General features: G+C 55.8%; 1 protein-coding gene across 2 annotated transcripts in view; it reads left to right on the top strand.

The window, feature by feature from the left end:
- Positions 1 to 23,877, top strand: part of SMG6 (SMG6 nonsense mediated mRNA decay factor) — a 173,624-nt gene that overhangs the window by 40,381 nt on the left and 109,366 nt on the right. For both annotated transcript variants that reach the window (XM_029082026.2, XM_039914430.1), the window contains exons 9-10: positions 2,653 to 2,714; positions 12,588 to 12,733. In XM_029082026.2, the coding sequence (XP_028937859.1) occupies positions 2,653 to 2,714; positions 12,588 to 12,733 (208 nt within the window). The remainder of the gene's footprint in view (positions 1 to 2,652; positions 2,715 to 12,587; positions 12,734 to 23,877) is intronic.

Consider the following 23,877-nt stretch of genomic DNA (forward strand, 5'->3'; position numbering starts at 1 on the left):
ATCTGAGCAAGAGAAAATTCCTAACGATCCTTTTTTTGGGGGGAAAAAAAGCCTTAGGAATTTTATCCACGAATCAATCAGTTAATGGTATTTATTGAGCCCTTACCATGTGCAGAGCGTACTGTAGTAGTTCGGTCAGTCGTATTTATTGAGGACTTTACTGTGTGCAGAGCACTGTACTAAGCGCTTGGGAGAGTACAGTACGATATAACAGACATATTCCTCGCCCGCGAGGAGTTTGCAGGCTAGAGGGACTGCTGTACTAAATGCTTGGAAAGCAGCATGGCTCAGTGGAAAGAGCCTGGGCTTTGGAGTCAGAGATCATGGGTCCGACTCCCGGCTCCGCCGGTTGTCAGCTGTGTGACTGTGGGCGAGTCACTTAACTTCTCTCTGCCTCAGTGACCTCATCTGTAAAATGGGGATTAACTGTGAGCCTCACGTGGGACAACCTGATGACCCTGTATCTCCCCCAGCGCGTAGAACGGTGCTCTGCACATAGTAAGCGCTTAACAAATACCAACATTATCATTACACTACGTCAGAGTTGGTAGATACAGTCCATACCCACAGAAAGCTCACACCGTAAAGAGAGGGGCTCAAGGTCCATCTGCGCTGCTCCGTGGGCCATCTTTGCCGCTAAAGGCCGTCTTGATGGCGAAGCGAATGCCTCTTGTCCTCGTTCCAATATGAAACGGATGTGACGGGGCAGTGAGTTCCTGGCTCTAGAGGGCTAAATTGGATTCCGCCCTGCTTTCCAGAAGGACTCGGCAATTGAGCCCTGAGGCAATCTTCTGTCCATTAAGAGAAGTACCAGAATGTTCTCTGCTTCAGCCATCCTTTTTTCTTTTTTTAATGGTATTTGCCAAGCGCTTACTATGGTCATGCACCGCTCTAAGCGCTAGGGTAGACGCAAGCTTAGCAGGGTGGTCACAGTCCACAGTCAGGCGGTCTAAAGTAGCAGGGAGTAGGATTTAGTCCCCATTTTATGGTCGAGGAGACCGAGGCACAGAGAAGGGAAGGCACCCCAGGTGACAGAGCTAGGATTATCAATCTCGTATTTATTGAGTGCTTACCGTGTGCAGAGCACTGTACTAAGCGCCTCCCAGGCCCGTGCTCTTGCCACTAGGCTACGCTGCTTCCCAGGATTCAGTCTGGTCCAGAAGGAGGGGAGCAGCTCGCCCGGTCACGGGACCGAGCCCATTCGCCAGCGCCTCGGGTAGTCTCGACCTGGGGTGTCCAGATCCCTTCCAGACTCCTGCTCTCCGAATAGGCTAAAGCTCAACTGGCCTTACTGGTTTCAGTTCAGGGGAGTTGCCCTTCTGGTTTCCACGGAAGAAACTTCTCTGGGGCCGAGAACCTAAACGTATTTTCTTTTTTCCTTCTTATTCTGCTCTACTCCTGCTATTGACAGTTGAAGCGTGGTGCTCTCTCCTGATCACGCTCTCTGTACGTAATTTGTCTTTCTGGTTCCCCTCCTTAGATCCTAAGAGGCTGAAGGCTGAAATCGTGTCATCTTCTGTGGTCCTCTCCCAGGCGCTCAGCACAGGGCTCTGCACACCATAAGAACTCAGTGAATATCGTTGGCCGATACTGACTGGCTGAGAGCTTTTGGTGGGCGAGACTCACGTCTACCAACTCTGTCGATCAATGGTACCCAGTGCTGATTGCGTGCAGGCCCCCGGACTAAGCGCTCGAACTCCGTCGTCGTGCACTCTGCCGAGCGCTTAGCACGGTGCCCTGCGCACAGCGCTCAGTGAGTACCACTGATTGATGGGGTTGGGAACTCTGGTACCCGCAACCTAGACTTCTGCTCTCAAGCCGGAGCGGGCCACAAGTCCCTGGAAGCTCTCAATCAGTGGTATTCATCGAGCGCTTACTGCGTGCAGAGCACTGAACCCCGCGCTCGGGAGAGAACAGTACGACAGCGTTGGTAGACACCTTCCCTGCCCGCGAGGAGCTTAGAGGGGAAGACAGATACTAATCTAAATAAATAACGGTGTGCGGTGGGGTCGAGGGAGGGGTAGATAGAGGGCCGCCGATCGAAGCGCAAGTCGGGATCCAAACCACCCTTGGGCTCCCCGTGCCATCCGGCCCCTTTTCGGGGAGGTGGATCGAGGGCGGCCCGCTGTTTCCCGATCGCTCGGCTCGCTCGCCCCAAAGCGAGCTTTCCTTGGCGGGGGCAGAGCGACCCCGTCAGAGAAGTGGAGAGGGGGGCCCTCGGGGAGGCGGGCGTCCGGGAGTTGCACCGGCCGCCCGGGCTCCGGCGGGCGGGCCGACCCCCAGAGCCGGCGGCGGCCCGTCTCCGGGCGGCGGGGTCCGCTCCCGTGCCCGCGCCGGGCTCCCGGGCCGTGGGAGTCGGGGCCCCGGGGGCCCCGGGGCCGCGGCCGCACGGGCTTGCGGGTGGGCAGGGCTACCAGCAGGGGGTGCCGTCCGCTCACCCAGCGTCCGCTGTCACCTCTTGGCCGGGCGCCGCGGCCGCCGGGCATGTGCCCCGGCTCCGGGTGGGAGAGTTGGGGCACGGCCGCCCGGTTCCCATCCCCGCTGCCCACCCCGTCCGCCCCGGCCAGGTTACTGACTCGCTGGGGACTCCGTTCGGCGACAGGAAACGGGGGAGAGTTTCATTGTTTTCTCCTCTCCCTTTTTCCCATGCAGCTGAACAAAAGGTTCATCCTCAGTTTTCTCCATGCCCATGGGAAGCTGTTTACCCGGATTGGGTAAGTGTGCAGGATGTTTATTTTATTTTCCTACATTACAAGTCTTTTTGGAATTTAATATTGTTAGCAACTAGGCTGTGTTTGTAACTGAGGGCACAGGGTGTGAATTCTTACAGGCCTCCACCTTCTGTTCCCTCTTCAGCCTCTCCTGCTGTGTTCATGATCTCTCTCTCTCTCCCCCCACCCCACCCCCTCGCTCATTGACACCACATTTACTGTCATGTTCTTTACCAGCTTTATCTTTTTCTCCTTTTTTTTTTTTCTTTTTCCTTCCCACCCCCCCTTCCTCTCTCTTCTCCCTCCCACTCACTCCCCCCTGGGGTCTCTCTCCCTCCTGCTTTCCTGTCCACTGTGTACTCTGTGCACGTGCTCCAGCCCGAGTGAGAACCTTGGGGCTTTCGTGCTCTGTCCCCGGTTGCTGCTGCCAGGGGCGCTCCTTAGGGAGAAGGCTGTTCGGGGAGGGTTTTTTTTCTTCGTTTTTTTTTTTTTTTTCCTCTCTCAGAGAGAACACTGACGTTTCCTCTCCTCCGTGTTTCTCTGACCCGTGCCCCCACCCCCTCGGCTGAATTTCCTGCGCTACCAGCGCAGTTCTCAGTAAACAGCAGGATTGTCCTAGTGGTTTCTCCACCCACGGTGGATTGGCAAACCCGTGAAGGCGAGGCTTTTGCTCAGGTCACGCTCCCTCTCCCCCAGCTCCTCCGGTCCCTTGAAGGAGGATGGGTCTGAAGCTCTACACTGGAAGCTCCCCCCTCTAAACCGAAAGCTCGTTGCGGGCGGGGCGTGTGTCGGTTTATCGTTGTATTATACCCTCCCAAGCGCTTAGTACAGCGCCCTGCACAGAGTAAGCCCTCCGTAAATAAGATTGAACGAATCGAATGAATGACTGAATGAAGTACTCCTTTAGAAAGACCCAGGTTCCTCCGTTTTTTCCTTTACGTGGCCAGGGCAAAACCCGGCGATTCGGAAAGCCGGAGTTCAGCCACAGACTGGAGTGGGCAGTTGCTGGTAGCTCTGCGAGGTTGGGGCTGAGAGGGAGGAGGGGGGAGAACGAAGGGATGAGACGGTGGGAGAGGCAAAGGGGAAGGGGGCGGGCCGTGGAGCGGTCATCCGTCTGGACTTTTCCGGGTCAGATCCGTTAACTTATTTGTAGGAGCAGCTCACGTTAAACTCAAAAGGCTCGTTTCTGGGTCCAGAGACTCCGAATTTCCGTCGAAAGCCTTCTCAGCCCCTGGGCAACTTTTTGGCATTTCTCAGGAAGGTTTCACGGTGGGGTGTTTCCTGGAAGAGAGGGAGGGTTACCAATTTCCAGAAACTCTGCATTCAGATGTATTGACTCAGGGAGCAGAGAAGACTTAACTCTGTCTACAGAGATAGCGTTGACGACTCAGAAGCTTTCAGAAGTTCTTTAAGTTCTTATAAGATCCGGCCCTTTTTGGCTTGGCCCTCTTCACTTCTAAACTTGCAGGGGAGAGTTGTGAACTGCAGTGGTAACCCTTTGAGGGGGAGAAGAAGCACATGCTTATTGTAGGTGGGCCCAAGATAGCTGTGTGCTGCGACGTCAAGTAGAGAAACTATGGAATACCGTTTCGGACTGGTTCTCGAATAACTGACTCGGGGTGCTTTTCTAGAATAAGGTTCCAGAATTATGCTTAACTTTTTTCTTTTTTGAAATCAGTGACTGTACTGATAGAATGGAGGGAATCCTTATTAAGATTGCAAGGGACCCCAGCTTTGGGGAGAAAGGTGGGGAGACAGCGGCCAGCAACTTGAAGGCGAAGATAGGGTTTTAAAGAGGCTTTGTGGTAAATTGGAGGTATATCCCGAAATCAAGAGATCAAAGTTCACTAGGAGGAAAAAAAATCGAGCTGCAGATACAAGCATGAGAGGGATTGAGTATGAGCAAGTGTACCAGAGAAGAGTGCACGGTCAGAGCGGACCCCTGAGGTCAACATTCGTGGAGTGTAAAAAAAGAAAAAAAAAAAGGAAGCAAATCGGGACCAGTGCAAATGGGAACTGGGGGATGATCTTCCCATTACACCCATATCCTGTAACACAGAGATTGAGCTTTTGTGACACTTCGCATTAAGAAAAGCTAGTGCTGATAAACTCACATGTTCTAGCGAGAAGAAAGTTTCTAACCAAAATGCTTTCTAGAAAACCCACATAATAGCAAAGTTGAGTGTTTATGCCATAAGACTCAGACCGTGACTAGAATACAATGTCCAGCTCTTTTTTTTTTTGTTTTTTTTTTTATGGTACTTCAGTCAGTCAGTCATAGTTATTGAGCACTTACTGTGTGCAGAGCTCTTGGGAGAGTTCAGAATATAACAATAAAAGACACGTTCCCTGCCCACAGCGAACTTATTTGTTAAGAGCTACTATGTTTCCAGGCACTGGGGTAGATGCAGGATAATAATACGGGATGGGAAGCAGCGTGGCTCAGTGGAAAGAGCACGGGTTTGGGAGTTCGAGGTCATGGGTTCGAATCCCAGCTCTGCCACTCGTCAGCTGTGTGACTGTGGGCAAGTCACTTCACTTCTCTTTGCCTCAGTTCCCTCATCTGTAAAATGGGGATTAAGAATGTGAGCCCCATGAGGGACAAACTGATTACCCTGTATCTACCCCAGCGGTTAGAACAGTGCTCTGCACATAGTAAGCGCTTAACAATTACCAACATTATTATAATCAGGTTGGATGCAGTCCATGCCCCTCATGGGGCTTTTATTTTACCGTGTTCCACAATTTAAAGGTGACGTAGACAACTTGGGGGAGGATTTGGAGAGGGCAACAGAAACTATTAAGGTACAGAAAGGAAGAAAATAATTAAACCAACCCCAAAAAAAACTAACTTGAAAGAAAGATTAAAGAAGCAGATTGGTTTAGCCTACAGAAGAGAAGACTCCAAGCTGTAAGGCTCTTGGAATAAATTGGATATTTAGGGCTCTACTAAATGTTCTTCATTCTTGATAAGCAGAAATAAGTGTAATCTGCAACATGAGGGATCTAGCTTAGCTGGAAGGCAGAAGTTCCCGAGAACGGGAGTTGTTCAGCGTTGGAATTGAGTTACCAAAGTGGTTGTAGAAGCACTTTCTCTGGAGGTCTTTCGGAGGGAATTCTCACTTATCAGGGAGTGTTCGTCGATCCTGCTGGAAGGCCCAGTCCATCCCGATGATGCTGTGCTTCAGCCTACCTTAAGTTCAGGGAAAGATTGGGGCCAAAATGCAGCTAATCCCAACTGTTGTGGGGGGAAGAAAAAATTTAAAAAAAAGACAGTCCATCTTTAATCCAGGGAGTAAATTGGGATGAGGGTTAACTCTTTCAGGGCACCAGGGCACTGCCTGTTGAATTGCAGTGTCTCGGGGGTTGCCAAGCCTCATAAACCAGAGTGCCTCAAACCAAAAACATAATAAGGCCGAGAGCCGCAGATTAAAAAGCACTTGAACGGCGAGCAGGTATTCCACAGTGGGGGTGAGGGGCAGAGAGCAGCCACCCCGGTTGGGCGTGGGGGAAAGAGGCGGCAATCAGTCAGTCAATTAATGGTCTGTCCTGAGTGCTTACTCTGTGCAGAGCGTTGCACCAAACGCTCGTATAAAGCAGTTGGTTGACACAGTCCCTGTCCTCAACGAATTTACAGTCTATCAATCAGTCAATCATGGTTTTTATTGAGTGCTTATTTGGTGCAGGGCACTCAAGAGAATCACTTGGGAGAGAAATAATAATTGTGGAATCAAGCGCTTACTCTGCGCCAGGCACTGTACTGAGCGCTGGGATACGTACAAGCTAATCAGGTTGGACACAGTCCATGTCCCACATGGGGCTCACTGTCTTAATACCCATTTTACAGATGAGCTAACTGAGGTGTAGAGAAGTGAAGTGATCTGTCCAAGGTCACCCAGGACACAGGTGGTGGAGCCGGGTTCTTTTGACTACTAGGCCCATGCTCTGCCCACCAGAGTTGGGAGACACGAGGAGCTTACTGTCCAGAGGGGGAGACGGACCCGAAAATAAATTGTAGATAGGTGCATGAGGGCTGTGGGTTTGAGGCAGGGGTGACTATCAAGTGCTTTTAAAGGTACAGGTCCAAGAGCATGGGCATTGCAGAAAAGGGAAGAGGGATTAGTCAGGGAAGACCTCCTGGAGGTGTGATCGTCTTAAGGCTTGGAAGGTGGGGAGAGTGGCAGTCTGTCATATTCAGTGCTTGGAGCATTTGTCAGCCCTTAGAGCAGGATTTGGCACATGATAAGCACTTGACATGTACCATTATTAGTAATATTATTATTATATTTGAAGGAGGAGGAAGTTCCAAGCCAAAGGGAGCAAGAGACAGCCAGGATTGGGGGTGTGGCCAAGCGCTGCACCTCTCTTAGCCCGGGCTCACATGGGCCAGGGCACCACAAACACCGAAAGGCCTGGAGCAGGGACACACCTCCTCCCACCATTTATCATTATCATTATTACTCCTAATCATATTTATTGAGTGGTCACTGTGTGCAAAACACTGTACTAAGCGCTTGGGAAAGTACAACAGAACCTCACATTCCCTGCCCACAACGAGTTCGCAGGCTAGACGGGGAGACAGACATCAATATAAATAAACAAATGGATAGATAAATGAGTAAATAAATTACAGGTCCATACAGATACATGCACCGTGGTGGAGAAATGCTAAGCAATAAACTGCAAGCCACCTAGCAGGTGTAGAAGAGCTGTAGGTGCCCCACGAGCCATTACTGGGGCTCTCCGCTGCAGTGCACTCAGTTCTACCCTCGGGGTCCGAAAGCGTTAATGCTTTCCCCAAAGTGCGCCCCGGAATATCTGGGAGAAAACTTGGGCCCTGGCCCAGTTGGGCTCAAGACCAATCCGTCAGCCAACGGTATTTATCAAGCGCTTACTGTGTGCAGAGCACTGTACTACGCGTTTGGGAGAGAGGACAGCATAGCAGAGTTGAGATAGACACGTACCCTGCCCTCAGCGAGCTTGCAGTCAGGGTGCCCCACGGAGAACAGGGTCAGCCTAAGAAGCGGGGGATGAACCTGATCTTGGATGAAATCTCCTCGGATAGAGAGGATAGAGCAGCAGCGTGGCTTAGTGGCAAGAGCCCGGGCTTGGGAGTCAGAGGTCGTGGGTTCTAATCCCGGTTCCGCCGCTTGTCAGCAGTGTGACTTCGGGCAAGTCACTTCACTTTTCTCTGCCTCAGTTCCCTCATCTGTAAAATGGAGATTAAGACCGTGAGCCCCACCTGGAACAACCTGAGATAACCTTGTATCTCCCCCCAGCGCTTCGAACGGTGCTTGGCACAGAGTAAGCGCTTAACAGATACCATCATCCTCATCATCATCGCAGAGCAACGACTCTCTCGAGGAGAAGGAAGCGGAAGTAACGGTCTCTTTTTTGCAGAACTGGAGATGAAATATAATTAAGCTCCATATTTATTTTGGAAAGTAGAAACAGCAGACGGGGTGTTTTTGTTTGGTGTTTTTTTGATAAAAGCATAGCCATCTGTGAGCAGAGAAGGTAAAAAGTACAAAATATCGTGGACTTCTGCCTAATGACTAGGAAATATGAAGTGGGGGAAGGAGCCGAAAACAAAATAAGAGCAAGGAGGTTGCCGGTGGGAGCAGCTAAGGAAAACCGCCTTTAAGGAAAACAAAGTGCCCCGCTGTATGAACCAGATGACCACCTGATCCCTTCTTTCCTTGGGGATTGAAGTTCTTCCATCCCCTAGAACAGGGAGTAAAGAGGCCTGGGGTGGAAGCTGGCCCCTTGGAGAGGCAGCTTGGCCTAGCGGATCGAGCACATGCCTGGGAATCAAAAGGACCTGGCTTCTGATGCCAGATCTGTCACTTGTCTGCTCGATGACTTTGGACAGGTCACTTCACTTCTGTGCGTCACAGTCACCTCATCTGCAAAATGAGCATTAAAGCTGTGAATCCCGTGTGGGACATGGACTGTGACCAACTTGATTAGCTAATATCTCCCCCAGCGTTTAGTACAGTGCCCAACACATTGTATGTGCCTAACAAATACCATTTAAAAAAAAAAAAGCGGGGGTTAAAGCGCAGAGATTTGATTTTGTTTTTCTCCCCAGTTTCCTTCTTCTTCCCTTAGTGATCATTTTTGGTGCTGTCATTCATTCCTTCAATTTATATACATCTCCCCCAAATCTCTGGCCCTTCTGAGGTTAGAGAGGACATTTATGCCCTCTGAATCAGGAAGGGAATACAGTAACGCATCAGATAGCTTCCAAACTAAGAATGCTTCCTGGGGCGAGACGCGGCCGACAGGGTGTCAGATTCTGCCCACGACGATCTGAGGGCCAGCGGGCCTTTCGTTCACTTGCAGCGTCGAGAAGAATGTGGTTTCCCCCTGTTACTGATAGGAGCCCGGGCTTTTCAGACCTCTGAGTATTGTCTTTCCTTTTTTATGGTGTTTTTTAAGCACTTCCTATGTGCCAGGCACTATATTAAGCCCTGGGCAGATACAAGACAGTCAGGTTGGGCAGAGTCCCTGTCCCACACAGGGCTTACAGTCTTAATCCCCATTTTACAGTTGAAATAACTGAGACACAGAGAAGTGAAATGATTTGCCCAGGTCACACAATAGATAAGGAGCAGAGTCGGGATTAGAACCCGGGGCTTGTGACTCCCAGACCTGGGCTCTTCCCACTAGACCGCACTGCTTCTCCAGGGATCTACACTTGGCCCCTTGGAGGGCAGCTGCCGGGACCCCTAGGGCTGCAGCGGCCCAGCCCGGTAGGCTTCACCGAATGCCCTGATCTCCCTTTTTATCATCATCCTCCTTTCCTTAGATCTCAGAAACAGTTTTCCGTGAGGGTACGTTTCATTTCCTTTTGTTTTAATGGCGTTCAGATGACGGGGTGGGGGCGGGGAGAGGGGAGGACTGAGGAAAAAAAAAAAAACGTTAAAAGGAAACGTGGCCCCCTGGCCTGGTGCTTGTTTGGAACTTCAGTCAGACCTGGGGAACATTGATGGATCAGTTACAACTCCCTCCCCAGAGAAGAGGCTTCCTCGGACGCAGCTTCGAAGCGGGACCGTCCCACGTGACGCTTCCGTCACGTCTTCCTCCTCTGGCTCTCCGTGGCCTTTCAACACGGAGACACATGGCTCTGAAACTCACCCAGCGTAGCCGCTTTTCAAGCGGAGTACGCTCTGCCGTCCTAGGAGTGAGAAGGGCTGGTCTCCGTCCATCCTTTCTCCCCTCCGTCTCCCCACCCCCGACTGGAGAGAGTACTGCACAGTGTCAGGGTTTAAAATGCAACCTCCGTTACAGCCCGTGGGGGGAAATGGATCCGAACCAACCCCGAACACATCACTCTCTGCCATTCCAAACCTACAGATCGTTTAACCGTTCTGATGCTTAAATATATCTACATACATAGATACGGATAATAGTGGTATCTATATTTTATATAAATATAGACATACACGCGCGCGCGCGTGCCGGAAAAAATGTCGGGTATTCTAAATGGCATATGGAGAAAAGGCCCCGTGTGGCACGTTTCATGCCAACGAAAATGAGACCGGCCCTGCCAACTTGGGAGCTGGAATGCAAACTGTAGCTGCTCCTTGGCGGGGGGGTTGATCGACAGGCCTTGGGATTAGGAAGACGAGCAAGTGACGGGGGATGATTTCTGAGGGTGGTGCCTGAGAGCCATGGGGTTTCCACCTGTCCCTCGTCGGGGTATAAGGTGCCCGGTAAGGGCCAAAGCTGCCAGTGAAACTGGAGTCACCCCACTACAGGATCCGAAACCGTTTTGCGTCTCTGGAGGCGAAGCCTGACAAGCCCATCCTCGTGGCTTCCCAGAAGCCGTTTACAAATCCAACCCTGCATCGCCCGTGTGGCACAGGCAGCCTGTTCGCGTAGCCGGGGGAGTAAAGGAGTTGTCTGCTGACCGCAACGGCGCAGCGTGGCCCGCCCGTGTCCCCGAACCTGGTTTCTCTCTCCAGGGCTGAGGCCGTACGCTGCTCTCCCTCCAGCCAGCAGCTGTGATTGGTTTCTTTGGGGTGCGCCCTGCTGTTTGGAATCCAGTGACCGCACGTGGCTGGCATCGTTTTGAGGGACCTCTGCTCGGGAGACCGGGGGTCACCTGCCGGATCGTTGCCATCCCCCGAGACGGGCCTGAAAGCACGGAGCCCTGGCTCGGAGTAGCCGTCGGCATGGGGTCGAAGGGTCGTGACAGAGCGCTCGAGGAAAACGGCTAGAAGGGCCCCGCTCGGGGTAGAGATCCCTTAAAACGGGGGAAGCGATCGCTACGTTAGTACGGTGAACTCCGGAAAGCGTGCGGAGAGCGGCAGAAGCAGATCGGTTTCCTGAAGCTGCCCTTTGGGCGAGAGTTCTTCAGATTCTAGGGGCCTTTCTCTAAGAACCGTCAATACCAGAGAGTGTGGGTTACAGATCCAGACCTGGATCTCGTCAGGAAGTTTGCTCTCTCTCTCCCCCTCTCTCTCTCTCTCTCTCTCTCTCTCTCGAGCTAATCAGTTTGGTGTGCTCCAGAGGAAAACGGCTTATTTGACACCAGCTTGCATCCAATTACTGCCAGAGTCGAAGAAATATTGAGCTCTGGTTTATTATGGCTCGTAGCCAGACGTGAGTGCCTCCCCGAGTTGGGTTGTGGATTCGCCGTGCTTTTCTCCCGATGTGCTTGGCGGGGTGCTGAGGGCTCACAGTCCTCACTGGTACCTAGATTAGGTGCGGGGGAGGGAGGAGAGAAGCGTAGCACAATGGATAAAGCCCGGGCCTGCGAATCAGAGGGTCGTGCGTTCTGATCCCAGCTCCGCCACTTGTCTGCTGCGTGACCTTGGACAAGTCACTTTACTTCTCTGTGCCTCATTTACCTCATCTGTAAAATGGAGATCGAGATTGTGAACCCTCCGTGGGACAGAGACTGTGTCCAACCCCGTTGGCATGTATCCACTCCGGTGTTTATTACAGTGCCTGGCACAGAGTAATTGCTTAACAAATACCATAATTAGCATTACTATTATTATTATTATTATTAGAGAAGGGAGGATGTGCTACTGGTTGGTTACCTTGGGGGGGCTCGACTCAAGCCCCCCCAAGCTCCGGTTCCAGGTTTCACTTCCATTTTCCCGAGACGTCTGCTTTCCATTTCTGAGTTCTCCAAATCCCCTGAGGAGCCAAGGTAGAGTAGGGAAGCCCTCATCCACGGTCCTGAAAGTGGTGGATTTGCTAACCGAGAAGGGAGACCGACTTAATCATCATTCGTTCGTTCATTCGATGGTATTCACTGAGCGCTTACTGTGTGCCAAGCCCTTGGGAGAGTACAGTTTAACAGTGAACGGACACATTCCCTGCCCACGGCGAGTTTACAGTCTAGAGGGAGAGACAGACATCAGTGCAGCTGAGTAAATAAATAAAGTCATCGTATGCGTTAAGCGCTTACTCCGGGCCCAGCACTGTCCTAAGAGCTGGGGTAGATCCGTGATCATCAGATCCCACAGTCTGAGGAGGAGGGAGAATAGGTGTTGAATCCCCATTTTGCAGATGAGGGAACTGAGGCACAGAGAAGTTGTCATTTGCTAAAGGTCCCACGGCAGAAAAACGGCGGAGCCGAGATTAGAACCAGGGTCTCTGACTCCCAGGCCGGTAGTCTTTTCCACCGGGCCGTGCGGGACGGGGACCGCGTCTAACCCGACCGTCTCATCCGCCCCGGCGTTTGGTTTAGTGCTGGGCACCTGATAAGGGCTTACGGAGCACCCTAATTCAGTGAATGGATTCACCACGTGGGAATCAGGTAGACTGCCTCTTCCCTTTCCGGGAAGCGTCCCCGGCTCCCGACACCCGCTGGGTCTCCCCGCCCGCTCTCCCTAACGAGCTCTCTTGTGTCTGCAGGATGGAGACTTTCCCTGCCGTGGCCGAGAAGGTTCTGCAGGAGTTCCAGGTGCTGCTCCAGCACAGTCCCTCTCCCGTCGGAAGCACCCGCATGCTGCAGCTTGTGACCATCAACATGTTCGCCGTGCACAACTCCCAGCTTAAAGGTAGGGGGAAGCCGCCGTCTCCCCGCTGCCCCCGGCCGGGCCGGGGCAGAGCCAGAGAGGACCCCCCCGCCCCGAACCTCCAGGTGCGCGCCCCTGGGGCGGCGTGGAGGTCTGGCGGAGAACCTCCCAGCGCCTCCAGGGAGGGATCCCTGGCGAGCGGGGCCGCTCGTCGCCCGGCGACTCCGGCGAGGCTTTTGCACATCTGGCCGTGCGGAAAGGCAGCAGCTAGGACGCTTGGAGGCTGCAGTCAGTCCCAGCGCTTCTCCCCTGGGAGAGGCGATCGCTGAGATGTTTCATTGCCGAGACCACAGACTTGGCAGTGAACGCGGCTAGCTGTTTCTGGGCTCCGGTGCCCTGTTCTTCATGGAAAGGGCTCTCTTCCCCCGTGGTACGTCCCTCGGGTGGGGGCCGGGGGGAGGACCGGTCGGGGGCCGGGGGAGGGGGAAGGTTCTGTCGGGAAGGCAGAGACAGAGGAATCGACGAGCTTTTGTTGTTTCTGGAGCCAACAGCGTGAAAATCACCAGGCCCCTAAGATTTGGGCCCGAGTGTTAGCACAGATGTTTTTGTGGAGGGATCGGGTCCGATCCTTCAGGGAAATACCATAATTATTATTACTACCTGGCCGAGAGAATTCCTCGGGCTCCGACGTCCGGGTCCTCCTCCTCCTCGCAGGCTTCCGGGGGGGGTCCCCGGAGCATCAGGCTTGGGCCCGAACATTGGTGGAGAAGCACAGGGTGCCCGACGCGTCGTCTCGCACGTCTGAGGAGGGAGTCTGGGCCGAGGCTGCCCGGGAAGCGCTTTGTGAATAAGCGTTTGGCCCAGGGGGCCGGGGAAGCGGAAAGTCAGAATCTCCCCGCGGGGAGCCCGTCGGAAACCAGATCCGGCGTTTCCGGACGAGAGCGTCACCGGTTCCCTCGTTGGCACCTCGCCTAACCGGCTTCTCCTGCTCCGCGGCGGGCTCGCTTCCGGTCCCCGTCTGTCCTCGGGGGGGACCCGTCGCCCTTGCCCGTTTGGGGGGCGTCAACCCCCCGCCCGGCGGCCGGCCCGGGCCTTCCTTCGAGCCGGCGGCCCCGCGGGGCTCTGCGACTCCTCGAAGCACCCCTAGGAATAGGGGTGATCGTCCCATCTCACACCCGCCTGCTACAGCACTTAGCGTTCCCGGGAGAGGGCCGGCGCCATTGCCTTTGGTGACTTCTTGAACCGGGCTCATCGTTCCTGAGTTCAGCGTTTGTTTTAAGGAGCCCGGAGGAAACGTGGAGGACTGCGATGGGCTCCGGGGTCGTCCGGGGAGGAGGAAATGAAGAGTGTAAAACTACTGCCTTGGGCCCGTCCGGGGAGGGGCGGTTTTGAGGGGGCGAGGGAGACTCTCCCTGCTCATCGGTCACTTATGCCGGGAGGCGGTAAGCTCAGAGGATCCCAGAAATCGGGAGCCCGTCGCCCCTGTCAACCGATCAGTCAGTCGTCGTTGAAGGCTTACTTCGTGCAGAGCACTGTACTGAGTGCTTGGGAGAGTACAGTATAACAGACCGGGTAGACACATTCCCTGTCCACGGGGACCTGACGGTCTGGCAAGGGGGACGGACACGAATACGTATAAATAAATGGTGGATATGTCCGTAAGTGCCGTGGGGCTGAGGGAGGGGTGGATAAAGGGTGCAAATCCAATACAGGGCGACGCGGAAGGGAGCGGGAGAAAGGGAAACGAAGGCCTAGTGGGGGAAGGCCTCTTGGAGGAGATGGGCCTCTAGTAAGGCTGCGAAGCTGCACACCCCCCCCCCCCCCCCCCGAGATGAGCCAGGATCGAGAGCTGCCCTCGCGGCCCGGGGTCTGGCACCAGAGACATCTGGCCGGAGGCCTCCGCGGACGTGGCCGAGAGAAGGGGGACCCGGAGCTCTAGGGGTTTGTCTGGGAAATAGCCGTTGCCAGGAGCCGCTCCCGCTGTGAGAGAAGCGAGGCCCCGGGCCCCTTGGCCCAGGGTGCCAGCGGACTCCTCTCCCTGCGGGAGATGAAGGAAATGGCAGAGAGGGAGGGAGGGAGGGAGGGAGGGAGAGAAACGTCACCGACTGTTCCATTTGGGGTCATTCACATTCCTCTGTCCCCCGCCAGCTCCGGCCCTTCGGAGCGGGGGCCGTCGGGACCGCCTGGTCTGTTTGCCGACAGGTCGGGAGACGTGGAGGCTCGGCCGGTAATTCTCCCCTCCGGCGCCTCCTGGGTGGTAGGAAGCCTGGGGGAGTGAGGGCCAGGTAGCCACAGCCCCTCGGCCCCTTTGTGGATGGGGAAGAAGAGCGATCCCTCGGGGCGGAGGGGACCGGGGGAGATGCAGTGGACGGATCCATCCGTCGATTGAAATGGTGGGTAGGAGAGGGAGGGCTCCCCGGCCCCGCGGCCGGGTCGCCGGCGTTCTCCCGAGGCGACGGTTCCAGGCCCCGCCGGGTGGGCCGCCGCCGGGAGAGGGGCGAGCGGAGAACGGGGCCGGGCCGGCCGGTGGGAAGATGCACTTTTCCATTTCCCAGCAGATGAGTCATCTTCTCTGAGCCCCCGTGCTGCGCTTGCACGGACGGTGGCGGGGCCGGGGGAGCGAGGGTGGGGGGGTGTTGTGGCTGAGCAGCATCTGTGCAGTGGGTGGGGAGAGAAGGGGTGGGGGGAGAGGGCCAGGCTTAGAACCCTTCGCTGATCAGCAGCCGTCTGAATCACATCTTTATGAGTAAGGAAGCGATAAATCACCCCCGAGCGTTCGGCCCCCACGGCCGGCCCGCCGGTGCCCTTCCCGCCGCGGCCCGGCCGTCCGGCCCGAGGGCCGTCGGGCGTCGGGATGCCGTCACGTGTCTCGGGGTGCCCGGAGGCCGGAAGCGATCGCCGGCGGGGGTCCCCCCCGAGCCCGTGCTCCCCGGCTCCGCCGCCGCTCCAAGCCGCGGAACAGCTGGGCCGTCGTCTGTCTTTTGCTCCCTTCTCGGGGCCGTCCTCCCGGCCGAGCGTTTGTGTGTGTTGGCCCCCGGTCTCCTTGGGGACGGGAGAGTTCCCTCCGGCCCTGAGCAGGAGGGTCTACCGTCGTGCAGGGAGAGGGGCTTGCCGTAGGCCCCGAGTCAGGTCAGGGCTTCTCCCGGTGGGCCGATCTGTCGTGGGCCGCGGTGAGCGGACGAGCCGCCGGACGGGAAAGGGGTAGAGGTTACGAGGCTCCGTTTCGCCACGTGAATTTTCGAGCCTTTACTGGGATCTCCCTAAAAATTTCTCGGGCTCTCCTCCTTGGATGAGTTAGTCAGCTTTCGGCCGGGAGAACCGGGAAGTCCTTCCCGCCCCGTGGCAGTTAGACGGGGGGCAGGGCGGAACTGGAGTCTCGGTTTCTCCGAGGCCCGGCACGGGAACCGGAGCGGTGGCGACCGGGGCCGAGAGCGCCACGCGGGGGGCCGAGCGGAGGCGGGACACCGGGGCCCCGGGGGCGGGGCGGGAGGGCCGGGCCGCGGGCCTCGGCCGAACCTCACGCCCGGTAGTGTGACTGCAGGGGAGCCGGCGGAGACTTCTCGGGGAAGGTGGTTTCCAGAGCGATGTCACGCCCCCCCCGGCCGTGGCCTCTCCGACGGCCCGAAGCCACCAGAGGGGAGCAGCCGGCCCTGCCTGGCCACACTTAACGCTTCGGTAGCCATCTGTGCGTCTGAGCTGACACTGGAGTGGAGCTGTTTATCTGAACCACAGACACTCCAAGAATGTTAATTTCTTTTAATTCTATAATTTAAGGAAATAAAACCCTGCTTTCTTGAAGAGGAGTAATTGAAGCAGCGTTTGTGGTGGGGCATCTCCAAAACGCCCATCACATCCCCATCTGTGCCCAATTTACTCCAATCTGGCCTTGCCGGGGTATTTTTTTTCTTTTTTTTTCTTTCTCCCCTCTTTTTTTTTTAATAATTTGTTTTATAATTCCTGGAATCAAAACCATCTCGGGCGCACACTGTTTTATTTTACTGTATTATTGGATTATACTTCCTATAAATCACTGGATGTTATTCATAGGCCACCACTGGGATAACTTCCCCTCTCCTTTTCCTTGTCCCCCCCCTTCCCCATCCCCGCCAACCAACCTCGGGGCCCAGATTCCGGGCTACGGGAGCGACTGGGGTGGCAACGGAGGGCACCCAAGAGAAGCCTCCCCCCGCAGCGAGAGCCAGGCCCGCTTCCCGTCTGGGGCGTATCGCTGGGGCCCGGGCCCGGGCCCGGGCCGCCCGCCGCTCAGGCAGGGCTGCACCTGGATCCCTTCTGGCATTTTTCCTGTTTCGGTTTTTTTTTTTTTTGGTTTTTTTTGTTTTTGTTTCTTCTTTCAGAGTCTGTTAGTAACCTGGGCTTGGAGGGTAGGGGGCAGAGGGGAATGCCCCCTGTATTTCCCTAGTTGGATAGAGAAGACGCAACTGCCCAGTTCACAGGTTCTGGCCCCATAATCATAATAATAATAATAATAAATAATTGTGGCATTTGTGAAGCGCTTACGGTGGGACAGGCACTGTGTTAAGCGCTGGGGTAGATGCAAGAAATTAGGGTAGACCGGGAGCTCATTGCGGGCAGGAATGTGTCTGTTGTTCTGTTGTACTCTCCCAAGCGCTTAGTGCAGCGGTGGCGAGGACGGTATCCGTTAAGCGCTTACTGTGTGCCGAGCACTGTTTGGTGCTCAGAACCCGATAAGAGCTCAATAAAAATGATCGAATAAATGAGTGAATGACACAGTCCCCGTCCCACGTAGGGCTTCTCGCTCTCGTTCCCCGTTTTACAGATGAGGAAACTGAGAAGTGATGTGACTTGCCCGAGGTCACACAGCAGACAAGTGGCAAGGAAGGCGTTGGGCACAGGTCTTCTGACTCCCAGGCCCTGGCTCTTTCCACCGGGCCCCACTGCTCCCCGGCAACGAGTCGCCGTATGAGCGTATGAGCCGCCCGATAACCCGCAGGACGTCCAGGCCAGCCGGTCCGAGATCGGTCTCTCAAAACGGCCGGCTCGGGGTCGGGGCCGGGAGCGGCACCCCACAGCCAGAAGCGCGTAGGCGGCTCGCCCCGACCAAGCGTCGCGTGGGAACTGCCCAGTTTACCAGTTGGTCTTGCAGAGGAGCTGCCCAGTCTCACAAAACTTGGAAGGGATAGGTCAAATAGCGTTCGTTCGCCAGGTTCTGGAGAGCGGCTCACAGGGTGATACAGCTTTTAGCCATCCTCCCGGTCCCCCGGGGGAAACCCTAATGATTCACAGGCCGCCTGATGCTAGCTCTCCTCCTCACCGGGCTCTGACAGATCGCTCTAGCCATAGTCCCCCGGAGGTAAGAAGCCAGTGTGTTCGAGGCGGGGGCCGCCTTTTTCCCAGGCCTGGGAGGCTCGGGGGTCCCGGCCTCTCGTTCCCTGGACGTCCCGAGATGAGTTCGCCGCTCTGGGGCAGGAGGAGGAGGAGGAGGGTGGGGGAAAGCCAGGCGGGGCCGTGACGGCGCCGTGGAAATGGGGATTTCAGTCGGCTCAACCGAATTAAGGCCGTGTTGTCACATCGACCCAGGGAACGAACCTTTCGTCTTCCCCGGCGGCGGCTGGCCGGCAGGGCACCGGCGCTTGCCTCTGCGTCGTGCGGACGAGAGGCGGGTAAAACTGCCGCCATCGGCGGGCACCTCGTTCTTCGCTGCTCTTCTGTTTGTTTGGCTCTCCACCGGGGACTGAGACCTAGGCCTTCAGGCGAGGATGTGTCCTTAGCGCTTAGAACAGCGCTTGGCACATAGTAAGCGCTTAGCAAATGCAATAATTATAACAATAGCAATTATCGTTATTGTTACTGGAACCGGTGGGCAGGAGGACTCTCGGCTCTGCGCGTTCGTGCCGTCGATGACCCCGAGGCCCTCCCCGTGCCCCCTCGCCCCATCCCAAGCCCCCTGACCCGGGGAGGAGACGAGGGTGCTCACGGCCTCACTGGCACCGAGCGCCGAAGGTGTGGGTGCATCCGCGGTGGCCGGGCGAGCGCTGCCCCGTCGACCGCTGGAGTTTTAAAATTAGGAGTTTAGCGGCCCCTGCATTTTCAGTAGCAGACGCCGCCTCCCGATCTGAAGCACGGCCCCCACCTCCAGTTCTGCTTACTGTCACTCCCTCCTGGCCTCACCTGTCCCATCCGGTGTCCCGCCGGGCCCGGGCCCCCAAGTTGTGGGCTACCGAGCGGCCGAGGGCGAGGCCTAGGACGGGCCGTAGTTTTGGGTGGCCCAGGGAGGGGTGAGGCTGGGTGGCAGCTTTCACTTCACAGCATCACCCGCACGGTGTTTTTCACATTTCGTCCCATCCTGTCATCCGCACCCTCCCACCCCTGCTGGCGACTCCCGCTCGCCCCGGCCTCCCCACCGTCCCCACCCTGCTGTCCCACCAACCCCACCCTCCCTGCAGCATTTTGAAACCTTTCCCCCCTCGGCGTCACCGTGAGTTAAAATACACCTCCATTAGCGGCGTGGCCCAGTGGAAAGAGCGAGGGCCTGGGAGTCAGAGGACCTGGTTTCTAATCCAGGCTCTGCCATTGATCTGCTCTGTGACTTTGAGCAAGTCACTTGGCTTCTCTGGGCCTCAGTTGTCTCCCGTAATATGGGGATTCAGTGCCTGCCCACACTCTGAGAGTGTGAAGCCCCCGTTCATTCATTCGCTGTCGTATTTATTGAGTGCTTAATGTGGGCAAAGCACTGAACTGAACGCTTGGGAGAGTACGGTATACCAATAAACTGACACATTCCCTGCCCGTAACAAACTTACAGCTTAGAGGGAGACACAGACGATATAAGTAAGTAAATAAATAATAGACATGGATATAAATGCTGTGGGGCGGGCATTGTGTCCAACCGGATTTTCTTATATCTACTCCAGCTCTCAGTTCAATGCTTGGCACATAGTAAGCATTTAATAAAAACCTTTATCATCATCTCCCAGTCTCCATCTGGGGATGGGATCAGAGTGGTGGCTTTGCCCCTTCCCTGGCATGTGGCTTCCTCAGGGCCATCATTGCCTGGGGCCCCCAAGACAGAGGAGCTGGTCCTGGGCGTGTTGAGGCAGGGCGGAGGCCCCCCCGGAAGGGATTGCGGCTGCTTTAGTCCCGTTCCCCGGTGCCTGGGGGCGTCCAGGGTCCTGGGCGGCGTGGACTGCAAGGGCGCGGTGTGGCCCGGCGCAGAGATCGAGGGCCCAGGAGCCAAGGGACCTGGGTTCTGATCCCAACTCTGCCAGTGGCCCGCTGTGGGATCTGGGGTAAGTCTCTTAATTTTTCCAGGCCTCATTTTCCTCCTCTGTAAAATAAATGAATCAGGATTGAGCACTTACTGTGTACAGAGAACTGTACTAAGGGCTTGGGGCAGTATAACAGACATGGTAGACATGTCCCCACCCATATTGAGTTTACAGTCTACAGGGGGAATGAAGGTTCAATACCTGTCTTTCCCTTAGACCGTAAGCCGCGGGTAGGTCGAGGACTCTTGTCTCATCTGACTGTGGTGTATGTATCAATATCCTGCTGCGCTTGGCATGTAGTAAGTGTTTAACAAATACCATTATCACTGTTATTATCAGCATCACTATCATCATCATCATCCCAAAAGCCAGGGGTTGGAGTGGGGTGGCCGGAGTAGAGCAAGCTAAAAAAAAAAAAAAAGGTGGGGAAGACTGTGGGAATGGGAGAGGGAATCGCATGCAAGAAAACCACAGGCAGTGAAGATTTACAGGAGCTGTGGAATGAGGAGGGTGGGGAGGTGTAGGATTCTCTAGAGAAGCAGCAAGGTCCTAGTGGAAAGAGCCCGGGCCTGGGAATCAGGATGTGGGTTCTAATTCTGGCTCTGCCACTCGTGTGCTGCGTGACCCCGGGCAAGTGAGTTCACTTCTCTGTGCTTCTGTTACCTCATCTGTAAAATGGGTATTAAATCCTACTCCCTCCTTCTTGGACCGTGATCCCCATGTGAGACGGGGACTGTGTCCAACCCGATTAATTTCTATCTACCCCAGTGCTTAGAACGGCACCTGGCACATAGGAAGCGGCTTAACAAATACCATAATTATTAATTAATTAGCGATGGGGGCGGGGCGGGGGAAGGATCGAATGGGAAAAGCACCGTGGGGGCACTGTCACCGAGTGACAGAAACCACGAGGCCCTGGGGCTACCTGCAGCCCTCCCATCTAATAATAATAATTAATGGTATTTGTTAAGCACTTACTACGTGCTAGGCACTGTTCCAAGCGCTGGGGTAGATATGAGATAATCAGCTTGGACCCAGTCCTTGTCCCACACGGGACTCACGGTCACTCCCCATTTTATAGAGGAGGGAACTGAGGCCCAGAGCAGTGAAGTGACTTGCCCAAGGCTACGCAGCAGACAAGTGTCGGGGCCGGGATTAGAACCCGTGACCTTCTGACTCCCGGGCCCATGCTCTATCCACTAAGCCACGCTGCTTCTCCCAGAGAAGCACCTGCGCGGAGAAATGTCCTTTGGACCGAATAGCCTGGGGCTAGCTCAGCGGGGCATATGGAGTCGAAGGAACGTCTTTGTTAGTAGCCCGCTGTCCTGTGACCAGATGGCCAGTGTGACCCGCGTGTCTGAGCTGCGGCGTGGCGTGGGAGCCGGGCCTCCATCTCTCTCCCCGCCCGACTCTCTCAACGGCCAGAAGGTTTGTTGGGCATACCGGAGATGCCACCGAGCCTGTTCCGCCCTGCGGGGACTCCCTGTCGTGATGCCCAGGTGACGGAAGAATGGCCATCGGTATGTACCCCAGGAGCCTTCGGAGGCTTGGGACGAGCATGTTTCCCATCGCTCCCCCCGCCCCCCACCCCGCGCACCTTTAATGATATTTGGAATTCTTCTTCCAAGGCCTCCATCTAGATATAAAGAAGCCACCCATCGTCCCAGCCGGCAGTGTCCCGTCGGCGGGAATGGTGAGTCCAAGTTGAGCACCCGAGGAATGAGAATCGTCCAGAGACCCGTCCCTCTCTAGACCGTAAGCTCGTTGTGGGCAGGATCTGCAGACTCTGTTGTATCGTGGTCTCCCGGATGCTTAGTGCGGTGCTCTGCACGTAGGTGCTCAATAAATACCATCGACTGATTAACTGGGGACCGAGAGGCACCCACCCCCTCCCCCAGGGAACCATCTCTAACCCTTTGTTTTCGATATGCTGACGGTTGGGGGCCCTCACTCCGGTGCCGCACACTGGGATAGGCGCTGGGGTGGCCAGAGCAGACGGGGCACGTGCCACCCTGAGCTTCGGGAGTCGGCGCTGCCCACGATGGCGGGATTCTCCAAGTAGCGCTCATCCTTCAGAACGCTCGCACCGCCTCCAGTCTTCCCCCTCCCTCCCTCCCCTTCCCCCCCCCCTCCCGGGAAAGACGGTCAGCAGCGGGAACCACCCGAGCCCGCCCGAAGGCAGGGAGAGGAGAGGGAGTTTCTCCAGCTTTTGAAAGCAGGAACCTGCCCCTGGATCTGCTGCAGATGTGTCCAAAAGAATCAGGTAAACACGACTGGGCAGGGAACCACTTCTACGCTCCGGAGCTCGATGGCAACAATATTTAGAGAGCTGTTTTGTTTGCTTACGCTGCTCAGTTTCCTGTTTAGAAGGCAGATTGTCACATATCTGGGGATTTATTTACCGTAATTGGAGTTATTTTCCTGGCTTCTGACTCCCACCCTCTGATGCAAGATTCCCTTCTAGAAACTTGCATCCAGCAGCTGCCCATGTGATCCTCCCCCTGCCCCAAGTGCCAGCAGCAGAGGCGGCAGGAGACTCGCCGTGGGGAATTTCCGACCGCCGGGCAGGTCTCTAAAATCCAAGACACGTGCCGTCCGCGCTCCGGCTCCCGAGACCGGCGTCGGCAGACCGGGGAGGGGATCGAGAGGAGAGGCCGGTGGTGGGGGCTCACCCATCGCCTTATGAGGCCCCCCTCCTCCTCTCCGTCCTCCCTCCCTCCCTCCCCTCCAGCTGGCGTCCAGGGCAGGGCTAGTCACCGTAGACGGGTCAGGAGCCAAACTCACAGAGGGCCGTGTCGAGGCACACCTGTGACGTCATCCTGCCGTCACCGCCCGCCGTGCTCCGCCTCTCTCCCTCTCCCCGGAGAAAGGGTGATGCCCAGACCTCATTTCAGGGCAGCGAACAGAGGGAAATGCGGTGTAATCGCTGCGCCGAGACGTGATTGCCAACCGAGGCACAAGTCAGGACTAGTTCAGCCGTGCCCGTGATGCGCTCTCCGGGGTTCCTTCCCGGAGGGGGCCAGCGCCATTCGCAAACGGCCAGAATATCTCTCTCGGGTGGAACGTCCGTCCGCCGTCCGTCCGGTTCGGAAAGATTTTCACACCCCCGGGCGGAGGGGGAGACGGGCGGTGGGGTGCTCCGTCTGATTGACTCTGGGCACCGGGGAGAGCAGGTGGGGGCGGGGGCGCTGGGGGAGACTGTCAATTACGTGTCCCCCCGGGCCACGGCATCTGATGTTTGCCCGTCGGCCCCGTTAATCTTCTTGCTTTCAGGGCAGGAGTCGCAATTAGAAATTTAAAACTTAGCTTTCGGCGGGAGAGTAAAGTAAATCAACCCATTTAGCTATGGGGCTTCAGCTGTTACCTGTCATTCCCCAGTGGAAGTAATTTTAGCACCCTCATAATGCAAAACTCTCCAGTAAGCGTGGTGAAGTACTTTGACTTTTTGCCAGCCGTGGGCCAGCGATTTCCCCAGTGGGGATGCCACGGGAATCTTCCCGGGGTTCCGTAGCGCCGATATCCGGCTCGGGACGGTGGGGACGTGGGTCGGTTTCGGTTGTTTTTCTGCCACGGTGTTTCGTTCTCAGGTGACCAGCCCCCTTTTTGCACTTGCTGTCACCTGGCAGACAGTAGCTTCCTTCCCTCCTCCAGGCTTCTAGTGAGGTTTGAACCGCATGCCAGTGACCAAGTCACAGGGTCACGAGAAGCAGCGAGGCCTAGTGGAAAGAGCACAGGCCCAGGAGTCAGGGGACCTGGGTTCTAATCCCAGCTCCCCCCCCCCCCCCCCCCCCCCCGTGTTTGCTGTGTTTCCAAGCCGCTTAACTTCTCTGGGCCTCAGTTACCTGATCCATAAAAAGGGGATCAAATCCTACTGCTTTCTGCTTAGCCCGTGAGCTCCATGTGGGCCAGGGACTGCTCCGACCTGATTAGTTTACATCT

The sequence above is a fragment of the Ornithorhynchus anatinus genome, chromosome 17 (genome assembly GCF_004115215.2).
Source record: "Ornithorhynchus anatinus isolate Pmale09 chromosome 17, mOrnAna1.pri.v4, whole genome shotgun sequence".
Taxonomy (NCBI): Eukaryota; Metazoa; Chordata; class Mammalia; order Monotremata; family Ornithorhynchidae; genus Ornithorhynchus; species Ornithorhynchus anatinus.